This window comes from Helicoverpa armigera, chromosome 12 (assembly GCF_030705265.1).
Source record: "Helicoverpa armigera isolate CAAS_96S chromosome 12, ASM3070526v1, whole genome shotgun sequence".
Lineage (NCBI taxonomy): Eukaryota > Metazoa > Arthropoda > Insecta > Lepidoptera > Noctuidae > Helicoverpa > Helicoverpa armigera.
Window position 1 is genome coordinate 2,715,798 of NC_087131.1, and position 11,316 is coordinate 2,727,113.

The 11,316-nt window shown below is 36.5% G+C and overlaps 2 protein-coding genes across 2 annotated transcripts; both read right to left on the reverse strand.

Annotated features, from left to right (window-relative positions):
- Window positions 1–513: 513 nt before the first annotated feature.
- LOC110379186 (uncharacterized) lies at window positions 514–10,258 on the reverse strand. The gene is made up of 17 exons (XM_064037330.1): window positions 10,117–10,258; window positions 9,803–9,936; window positions 9,374–9,495; window positions 8,799–8,956; window positions 8,178–8,361; window positions 7,750–7,856; window positions 7,225–7,446; window positions 6,549–6,749; window positions 5,814–5,997; window positions 5,003–5,145; window positions 4,438–4,557; window positions 3,782–3,986; window positions 3,272–3,367; window positions 2,632–2,840; window positions 2,139–2,234; window positions 1,497–1,640; window positions 514–1,110 (listed from the first exon to the last, which is right to left on the reverse strand). Exons 1-17 carry the CDS (start codon window positions 10,189–10,191, stop codon window positions 916–918), a joined length of 2,595 nt encoding a protein of 864 aa, XP_063893400.1. The 5' UTR covers window positions 10,192–10,258; the 3' UTR covers window positions 514–915.
- On the reverse strand, window positions 10,219–11,281 carry LOC110379195 (frataxin homolog, mitochondrial). The gene is made up of 2 exons (XM_021338739.3): window positions 10,932–11,281; window positions 10,219–10,518 (listed from the first exon to the last, which is right to left on the reverse strand). Exons 1-2 carry the CDS (start codon window positions 11,211–11,213, stop codon window positions 10,267–10,269), a joined length of 534 nt encoding a protein of 177 aa, XP_021194414.3. The 5' UTR covers window positions 11,214–11,281; the 3' UTR covers window positions 10,219–10,266.
- Window positions 11,282–11,316: the final 35 nt, after the last annotated feature.

Genomic DNA, 11,316 nt, shown 5'->3' on the forward strand with positions numbered 1-11,316 from the left:
TCGGAACAAAATTACGATCTTTCTTGCCACCCGACACTTCGGAAACTTATTACCAACCAACTTGTAATAGAATCTACTGTGTTTAAACTTACTAAAATGTCACTGTCTATGGACGAAGTTGCAAGAATTTACGGAACTTATGACACTTGGAGACTGAACTCCAGTTTTGAGTTGTGAGAAAAATTGAGTGTTTGATTCACAATTCATGGGCCAACTTGTGAATATTTATGCGATGTATTGTATTTTATATGGGCGTCTAGTTGTCAGTGTTGACGTTTTATAGATATTGGAAGCAGATCGAAGGGTTGATATGATTGTTGAAGATTTAACGGCTTGTTTTCTTTGGAGATTGATGCTGTCGAAATATATTTGCTGGCAGTATTTTGTCTTACGCTTTTACTGAGTTTGCTTTTGCTGGTTAGTGAATTTTCGCGTAAGGGTGAGAAAATAAGAAACATGTTTTTTTGAATAGATACTATTTTAATATATTTCATTATTTAACACATACGTTATATCATTTGAATTAAGAGTGTAACATTGTCATAAGCACCTGAAATTGTGGATAACTATTTTTATGTTTTGTTTTCAAATTTAATTAGTAATTTTATTTTACTCACGTTTTACCTACCTACTGTTTATTAATATTTTTAGGTTTAACAAAATATTCCTCTGTAAACTCCCGAAACTCGCACAACAAACTCGCAAAACATAGCACATAATTGCATCAGCTGTTTATTTCCCTTGCCCTGAGCCTTCATATTACCAACATACCTACACAGCTGCATCATCTACTTATAATACAACAGCTTTTGAAGGCAACATGTGTCTCATTATTCACCTTTACGAACCCCCGAAACTCACCGAAGACTTTCGAACACACCCGAAGTTTCCCGAACATTCCCGAATGTCCCCGAACTACAGCACCCCTTCACTATTCGACTTGAACATAGCACATAGTTGCATCAGCTGCTTATTTCCTTTGCCCTGAGCCTTCATATTGCGAACATCTGTCCGTCTGTTGATGTGAACGCGGACACCTTCTAAACCTGACCAGGCTTTGGCTACGGCGACTAACTTGCTCCAGGGTATCGGCCATTCTCCGCGGAGGTACTGCGAAGAAAGAGTTTTAGTCAATTTTTGGAAAGTATTGAATTGTTTAGTTAAATTAAAATTCTAAAGTAGAAATTATAAAAAGAAAACTAATGAAACTAAATTTAAATATTACAGCTCACTCAGGTGCTAACGAGAAAATAAATCTTTGTGAACTTAAACAAAAACAGCAAAACAAAGGGCAACCACAAGCTTTTCAGAAAAAGAAACAAATGCATAACAAAATGGCTGCCAAAGAATACGAATTCTCTGTTTTTAGTGACTACAAATTGATAGCAAGAGGCAATAAAAAGTCTTAGGTACTTCTTAGCAAAACTATTGCAGAAAACCTTTGCGTTCATTTACTTAAAATCTTTAAAGGTCGTTTAAATAATAATATGACCTACCTGATCGAAAGGCTGTTTCCCAATATGGAACATAGTGTACAACAGCGGAGTCTTGTTCAGGGGTATGTTGATATCACAGGACTCCTGTATGCCGAGTTCTTTGTAAATCCACTCAGAATGTAATGCTAGGTGCTCGTAGATAACCTGTAAATAAATATAAAATAAAGAGAAAGAAATTAGCGTTAATTACCACTAATAATTACTAGTTAATCAAATGGTGATTTTAAACATTGAAATCCGGATTTAATTTTCCTCAAGATGTTTTCCTTAACTCTTACTCAGAAATTGGAATCCTAGATATACAAGAAATTACATAAATATATCTTACAAAAGTTGCATTGGTACTTGTATGGCTTGGAATCGAATCCACACAGTGTCACTATAAATCCTATACACATAGGGCGCTTTCAAGTTATGCATTTCTTGACGGACGGCTGCGGTGCCGAAGCGGTGCGTTAGACGTTCGGTGAACGGACGATCCTCTTTCTTCATACAAAAAGCACGGTGCGGCAACAGTCCTGTTGTCGAGCGTTCGACGTACCGGCGCCGCACGGTGCTTTTTGTACGTCTAATGCACCGCTTCGCGCATCGCAGACGGCCGTCAAGATACGCATAAGTTGAAAGAGCCCATACAACACTCACTCGAAGGCTATCTCTCCCGGGCGATGTCATCAATATTTGACTAGTGAGTGCCGCGGCGTCACTCGCTCGCTCTGCGTTAGATCCTGGCACATCACCCTGTAATAATCAGAACTAAGTGAGAACAAGAATAATAAATTAGACTATATTTATAAAGTACCTTGTAAATGCTAACATATATTGGGGGTTTTTAGAATTCCTTATTCAGGTACTGATATTTGAATCGAAAGATCCGTGTCTTCAAACCATACAGACAGAAATGTATGGCTGGGGATTTTTTCCATCATTTATTAATTCAAGGGAAGACATTACAGTTTTTTTTTTTAATTTGCATTGAAAAGTGCTGCTTTTCAGCCCTTCTTCATAAATAAATAAATAAAAAAGTGCTGATTCAGACCACTTTGAAAAATAACTGTCTATCTTTAATGTAGAGCCTCTATCCAGGAAAAAATTACCCATCTAAATAACACTAAAATGATAATCCACGTATAAATACCTCTTCAAACAGCTCAGCGAACTCCGGAAAGTCTTCTAACCCGAATTGTTCAGATAACACCACCTTTCTTTTAGCTCGTTCTATAAGTAACTGTATGTCTCTCGTATGTTTGTCATCTTCGTCTATAGAGCAGAGCGCTTCGGCGACTGCGAGGGCTATGGACGAGGCACTACTGTGGGTACCGTCGAAACTTTGGGAGGTTGATGTTGCTGTGGGAAATTAATTTGTATATAAAATCAGTTTAGGTACTCTATAAGAAGCGAACTTAGTAGAACGTAGTTCCGAGAGGCGAACAAACCATTTTTTGACAACTTTAAAGAATAAACTAATGAATGTCGCTTATGTTGTAATAAAAATACTTGACCCTATATTCCTAAATATAGCTTACACCGAAAACGTGGGAATTTGATTCTTTACAGATTTCAAGGAACATAATATATTAGAAGTGCTCCATAATGGCCTCATCAAAAGTTCTACAGGATTCAAGCATTCTCCTAACAAAAATCAATATACCCAAATAAACTACCATGAAATTGTATCAGATTGACAGAGTCGATTTTGCAGGAACATCCACAGTAATTAATTAGAACTTGTAATATGGGTACTACACAATATTATATTATTAAGTTAGTATACTTACTGGTTTGTCCAAGAGCCATGATCCGTACATGCTTAGACCTCGGCTTATTTGATCGAACACTCATAGTGTGGGCCTCACCATTCGCTGTCGATGCTACTGTCAACCAAGATAAACTCAAGTTTAATAAATAGTATAGGAACAGTAAAATACGGAAAAACATCATAGCCACAAGTAAACCAAGTTTTTGCGAAATATATTTTTACAAAAACTAACCTTTTCTGCACGCATTTTGAATAAATGAATATAATAGAGATGAGTATAGTTATTGCCCAAAAATAATAGATAATTATATTTTTCTTATCATTTCATTCTCTCTCTTATCATATCATCTTATTGTTTCATTGCATTCTTCTGGGACCGTAAACTTATCTACTTTACAATCCATAAACCCACAACATTCAAACATGTAACTTACGAACGCAACGCCGTCATTTAATACACTCGTTCAATAAAACACCAAAAGATGGCGCTATAACCAACTTCAAATTACCAAGAACAAATGACACTCACCCTCCTTTTCTCTCTCAGCTTCTTCCTTAGCCCATTTCTGTATTTCTTCATAAGTGACAGTCACCAACATTTGTAGTAGGACGGACCCTCCTACTGGGTTTATATGTGAGGGTAAAGTGCCTTCTATGATAGAACAGGCGTTCACGAAACTGCGGGGAACACAGTCTAGGGATCGTGATATGCAGGACAGACAGAGGACCATTGTCTGTAAGAAGACATAATAATTATTATTTACAGTGTGAAAAATAAAGTCTCGTTAAACCCTTATTTGCTGCAAAAATATCCTTGTTATAATCATCGGCGAGGATATTGAGCCCCGACCTTCACCTGCGCAGAAGTGATTTATTGGCCTTAAGTGTACAGTGCGCAAAGCGATAGCCACTCTTCCGCCGAGAGCTCATTATCCGTGCCGATAATTATATTATGGCTATAACCTTACATATACATTTATATATATTACAAAAATATATATTACATATATGTATATTTATTATGTGTGTGTACAAAAATTTCTAAATAACTATATAATATTTATGCTTCCCGTCCCCGTTAATAGTTTAATTCCGTAAAAAAGATTCATTCATGTGAAAGAAAGTCAAATACCGTATTTTCCTACTTTATATAAATGGGCAGATTGAAAGAATAATAAAGATTACCTGATACATAGAAGCGCCGCCCTGTACCGCATTGACTAATATAGGCGGTATAAACTGAAGCACGGAACCAACTATTGCCAGAATACCAGCTAACCATGAAGGTCTTCTATCACACCACACCTGAAAAAAGAAATAAAAACATTATTCGCATATAAAAATTTAATTTTGGGTGTCAACCTAGAACGCCCCGACAGGGGTTTGAAATTACATAATTGATTTAAACCTTCTAATTGCATAAAGCTGACTAATTTGTTTATTTGAACGCTTCATCTCAGGAACTATTGGACCGATTACAAATATTATTTCTATGTTCAGTGGGCCTATTTATCAAAAAAGGCTCTAAGTTATTTTTACCAGTCTTTCATTAACCCAACACATACAAAAGCCTTCTCATCTATAAAAATTGAATATACCTTCTCTACACATAAAAGGTATAGAGAAGCTTAGAAGGGAGTACCTATAGATAGCTCCTCTTGCATTAAAACCCCTTATAAATAATAAGAATTATTAGGTAATTCTGATTATCGTCTCAATACGATCAGGAGTTAATAAATTATGTCAATACCTGTCGTTTATCCAAGCAGGCTGCCCAATCTCTGCCAGATATCTCAAGCGCGTAACACAGAGTGGTCTTCAATTCCGTCTTACTGCCGATCGTAGCTAGAATATAGGTTAGGGCGCCGGCTGCACGGGCTAATTCTACACCCGCTAAAATAGAACAAAACTTCATCATCATCCTTCTGTCCTTATCCTAATTCTATTTGGAGTAGGCGTAATATGTTTTCTCCTTCCATACTTTTCTATCTGCCGTCATCTCACAAGTTACATTATTTCTTACCACATCGACTTTCACACAATCCATCTATCGTTTCTTTGGTCATTTTCTTCCACAATATCCGTCCACGTTCATACTCATCACCTCCCTTGCAACATGACTTTCATGCCCATACCATGACAGCCGGTTTCCACAGTAAATTCGTGTAAACTGTAGAGCTCATTGCTAAGTTAAAACCGCGAGGATCGATCAATCGTAAAGTAAAGCAACTCTTGGTTGGTCCGTGGATGGGTGACCATCTTGTCATAACGAGTTCTTCCATGTTTCGGAAAACACGATAAACCGAAGGTTCTGCTGTTATCTAAACATATTTAGCAGTCGTTACGGGTATTCAGAAGCCCGAAAGTCTGACTACCAATCTTATCGACGAGTATTAGGTTGACCGAATTACTGGGTTGAGGAGGTAGGGTTATCGGGTTGCCCGGGTAACTGAGTTGTGAAAATCTGACAGGCCGCTACTTGCAAAACACTGATACTTGTGGCTGAAATGCTAGGCAGATAGATAAAATTCATATATATTTGTTACATATTAATAACTCACGGTTAACATCCCCCCCAAACCGACAGAAGCCATCAGCGGTACACAAAAACCCGCTACACTTGACATTTGCACCACTAATGTACCAGCGGCCGCTCGCGGCAAACGGCAGGTTGTCAGTACACATGTGCCGGATAGCGCGGATGAGGAGGAGCCGGGCTAGGTGGCAGTCACGCATCATTAGGACCTGTGGAATAATAAATAAAATACTAAAGCATAAAATCCCTTTATAAGTAAATGAAAAACTCTTATCACGCTTCAAAACTCAAATATCTTGTTCTATGTTCATTTGATAAGGATGCATATCTGTAACACTAAACATTTTGCAATAAATAAATAAATGAGTTGGCCTAGTGGTTAAAAGATCAAAATCTTAGGTGCAATGCGACTTCTAAATTATATAAACTTTCTTGTATCTTGGACATCAATGACTAGGTAGTTGGTTAAAGATGAAAGAAAACATCTTGAGGAAACTTGGCAATTGATGGTTAACTCTCAATCCTTGTCAGTGTGAGATAATACTCACGATAATTGAACAATTGATATATGTATAGTAGGTATACTAGGTAGGTAGTATACAAACTCTTATTTTTGGGTTTGAGTCTGACAACCAGTCTTAACCAGTTTTATCCCGGGGTTGCCCGAGTAACTGGGTTGAAGAGGTTAGATAGGCAATCGTAGACATGTGGACTGGAAGCCGACCCCTATATTGGAAAAGGCTAGCCAAATGACACTAACCTTAACAATCAAAGCCCAATTAGGTTGCGGTTGTGCCAACAACACAATCAACTCGAGTCCCAAAGCGGTCTTATTGTTCAAATCATGAGTACTCCTTACAGACGGGTCGTCTAACTTGTCAAATAGCTTCGGACTGACGAATGTGAACCAGGGGTATGGACATTCCCGTGGTATTGAGGGAGGATCACGTTCTTTGAATTCCTGGAAAGAATATTCAAATTTGATATTTCTTTCACTTCAACCGTAAATCGCTGAATATGTCACTGGTTTATGATGGCAGAAGTAGAAGAAGCTTGCTGTTTTTGCGGTTTTACTGGCATAGAGAGAAGGAAGGAACTGCGTCCGAAATTTATATAAGCAGTTTTAGTCACTCTTTTTATTTGAAAAAATCAAGTTAATCAATTTATGGTTAGGGTGCGTGTCAATATAATTCCACTTTTTAGGCAAAAATAACTTTTCATTTCAAAGGTTTTCATTTTCATACTGACCCAACTTTTAGCGCGCGTTAACAGTTATTTAAAAAAAATAACTGACAGATATATATATATATTTTTCTCCTAGTCATCATTACTTGCTAGTTAATTTCGACTTCATATAAAAATGCTAGGATTTTTCATTTAAATACACTTTTTCAAAAAACCTTCAATCTGGAGGAACATATACCTATTTTACCCACCTGATGTATAAAATGCAAGTCAGCCCCTCTATACACAAAGCACTTGAACAGCTCATTGCACTTCGCATGCACATCCCTCACGTCTCTCGTCTGATGCTTAACGTCTAGACCGGCCAAGTCCGAACCGTTCGCACAGATAGACGGTAATAACTGGGCCACGCAGAGAAGAATGTTTAGTATGTCGTTTAGAAGAAGACGGGTTGTTGTTTCTGTTGTATTTGTCTGTAATAACAATGCATTAGATATAACAAGTAATTTCCAGACAGTTTGGGTGTTTCTAATTTTTGGTGTTAAAAGGACATTTAAGTTATTTTTTTTTGCTCGTATTTGAATAGCAACTAAATGTGTGATGCCTGATACAGTTATCTGCCGAATTTAAGACTAGTTACAAGGAGTCAAAAAGATTCAAGGTGTAATAAAAATAGATATTAAATCCAATGTATGCCATTAGTGAAATCCTAAGCTAGATTTTAAAATATTAAATGCTTTTAATGTGCTAGTATTCTTTTTATAAAGATAACTTACTTGACAATATCTAACAGTAAGTATAGTCAGTGTTTCATTCAGCATTCCAGCGAATATTCTCTGTGCCATCCGCGGTGGTACTGTGTCCCAAAGATCTCTTCTACTACCTGAAATAAACATCATACATTCGTATCGTTAGTAATACAGAGTTTTAACAGGCAAAAAAATATTCTGATTATTTAGAGAGCTTAGGCATGCTTAAAATGTAAACTGACAATTAGGAAGTCTATAAATATAAGATACAACATCTAGTAAACCAACAGTTAAAAATAAAACCATACTCTCTAGTAAAGTTTTACAGAAGTGCCCATAAAGCTAACCTACTTCTAAAGATTACAGTTACAGATTACATAGAAAAGTAATCTGCAACACATTATACAGTGAAGACATTATATTAAATTAGAAAAATACAGTTCTAATACTCTTACCATTCATATAAAGCCACCAGCCCTGCACAGATGGCGTGCCAGTCTCATGCACCGTCCTAGTAGCGCCATCTATGGGCCGACCACCGGAATCTTGCAGGATATACAAGGATAACACACGGTTGTGTAAGTCTAGCACCCTTTCACCTACCGCTTCGGCCATTGCAGTGTAGCGTTTGTAGCAAGCCTGTGAAGGGTGGAGTTAATTTGGTACAGGTAGTTGTAGCTGTTATAGTTTTTAGATGTAGATGGCGCTAGCGTTTTCATATATAGGATTTTTTCATATACTTACAGGATTATTGCCTTAGCATCATACCGGTAATTTGCTAAATACATAGATATAGTGGACACAAAAATCATTCGTGATAAAATGGTTGAACCCATTTCAATTCATTTTAGTATCTCTGTAGAAATGAAACATTGGTCTTAAATTATTTGAGAACTAGCTCTCACTCTCACACAGTGCTTTCGCCGCGTCCAAGGCGAACCCACCACACCCTATCCACACCAGGACAAAAAGAAACATATGTACACATATTGGTTCATCCTTTTGCATTTGTAGAAGGAACAAACATACATACATACATTGAAAAAAATTACCGTATTACCGTAATAGTCCCATACCTGAAGCAAAGAATATCTCTCAGCGTTGCCACTATCCTCAACGTGCTGTACATAGCAATACATGCTGTTCTTCAACAAGGCTGCTGCGCCAAGAGTAGCTGTCAGTACCGGGAGATCAGCGTGGTCTAACGCTTCTTGAGCTAGCATGTGTAGGTGTTCTGTGGATTAAAATTTTAAAGGTATAAATAAAGCTAAGCAGATCCTTTAAATATTTTATAATGAGGTTAAAAACTAAGTTAAGGCTTAAACCTTCTCTATATTAGGGGAACACGACAAAGGCTGATGATGACGTGTAAGGAAAATGATCAACAAAACTTTGTCAGTCAGAGTCCGAATTTTACTGCCACAAACACACCATTAGGCCTTTTTCGAGCCCTTTATAATTGATAAGTATGTAATTAACTAGGTATTACGGCTATGGAGCTGAGATAAAATGACAGAATCAGTGTTGATTCTGTCACAAAGGAAAAACTTTAATTTGATGTAGGCAATGGCAGCATATCATATTATTTTATGCACCTGTATAGAAAGAATAATAATAAGCAAATTGTTTATTCAAATTAAATAGCATTTACCTAATAGAGAATCACCAGACTTGATGGCCAGCTGCACAAACTTGTCAGGGTCAGAAGTCTTGGCCACACCAATGTCTGTTTTCTCATCCTCTTTTGTAATCACAAACATGCCTGATCCTTGTCTGTAAATGAGAAATGAACATTCAAGTAAAAAAAGTATGTAAAAGACAATGTAAAAACACGGTACCTACATATGTTAGCCAGATTACACAAAAAAAATTGGCACTGATAATTTGAATAAATATGGAGACAGTGTGAAAACAAATGTTGACAATGGGTCTCACGTTGTGGCTCGAGGGATAGCCAGTGTATGAAGAACCAGCAAGAAACTGTAGATTTACAAAATAGAAGTGTTTAAAATCCTGTGAGGTAAATATGGAAGTTTTTTGACTTTAACCTTCTTTATCATAGAAATACACAAACACATACTTGAAAGCAATGGAGAATTCCTCTTCCAACCAAAGTACAATTTTGACAGAAGCAAAAGATGCATTTCTTGGAAAATCTAGCCGGCCACCCACAACACCTTTGCAAACGGTCTCGGATAATACTGTTTGGTTTTTCTGGAACATTCGAAAAAGATATTTTATTTGTGAAAATAAAAAAATCCAAAAGAGTCTGTAATACTTTTGATTAGATGGTTAAGTATTTTACTACAACAACACTAAGTATGTTTGCATGTGTGTATGTGTGTGTCTATGTATCAAGAGAACAAACTACCAAAAATTATAAAGATTATTTACCTGATAATATTCCAAATCCCTTTGCAACAGAATAGGGATGCGATCCATAATATTTCCATCTTCAATAACCTCCATTTTGGATAAAAAAATAAAACAAAAATAAACAATAAAACCTATTTACTATAATAAAATAAATAAAATATACACTTTTTAGACTAAGCTATGAGAACACTTTTTGAATTCTACTTTGTTCGTTACTATTTTTGATATTTCTTCTTGTAATAATTTGTGTAGACTTATTCCGTCGTGTTTGTAAACCCAGTGGCCACCGTCTTTCAGTATCAAGTCGTAACGCTTGGGTCCCGATACTGGAGAACTGAGCCAGATTTGTTTGTTTGGTGTTTGTCTGTTTATTACATAAGTACCGTACTTGGAACCGAGGGCTACTGTTAATACGCCATCCTGAAATTAGATTAAGAATTCTATTTTTATGTGCTTTAGTTCTATTTTTAGTTATTGTGAATTTAGTTGTTTAAGGTAAGAAGTTAATTAGTACACCCAATGATAGTTAAGTTCAAACCAAACAAAGGCATATAATTACTGATCAGTAGGTACATTAAGTTATTTTTTTCTGATAAGACATCAATAAAATGTACCTATTTATCAAAGCACTTGAGTAAACCATATAAAAAATTTGCTGGCAATACTTTTAAACTTACATAACTCAGATTTAACAGTATATTTTAAAGTAAAGAACTGTGGACTAGAAAGCTTTGCTAGCCAATAACTATTAAACAGGATAAAAGTAATTAAATAAAATGACTAAACTTTACTCTGAAATTGTAGAACAACGAAATTTAAAAAAGAATACTTACGCTAAACGTGACGTCAGCACCTTTTAAATTTGGAGAAGCATCGACAAGCTCTTCGAAATAATCACAAAGAGATTCTAATGTTTCGTTGCATATTTCTTCAAAAACCGCTGGGTCGACTTCAGAAACTTGCGGGGCAGATGGGTTAGACGAAAATTGGCGGGCAATAGACGAACTAGGAACATTTAGTGATATGCTTCGAGAATGGTGCACTAATACTGGAACTACACTATTGATCTGCCTTCGTGCCAGCCAGCGGCTGGTACGGAAAACGTTCCTCAACATTTTGTTATGATTACGAAGACGAAATTTGCAGGTTATCTTTTTGTTGATGTCTGTTTTGACACTGACATTTTGGCGTTGACAGAGCGTTTAGTTTTTTCGAACA

Excerpts from the sequence above, each read along its gene's own strand:
- LOC110379195 (XM_021338739.3), bottom strand. The coding sequence starts at position 11,213 with ATGTTGAGGAACGTTTTCCGTACCAGCCGCTGGCTGGCACGAAGGCAG. Across the intron at positions 10,519-10,931 it reads GTGCTGACGTCACGTTTAGC|GATGGCGTATTAACAGTAGC; the intron begins GTAAGTATTCTT and ends ATCTAATTTCAG.
- LOC110379186 (XM_064037330.1), bottom strand. The coding sequence starts at position 10,191 with ATGGAGGTTATTGAAGATGGAAATATTATGGATCGCATCCCTATTCTG. Across the intron at positions 7,857-8,177 it reads CTGGTGGCTTTATATGAATG|GTAGTAGAAGAGATCTTTGG; the intron begins GTAAGAGTATTA and ends TGTTTATTTCAG. Across the intron at positions 3,987-4,437 it reads GCGGCGCTTCTATGTATCAG|ACAATGGTCCTCTGTCTGTC; the intron begins GTAATCTTTATT and ends GTCTTCTTACAG.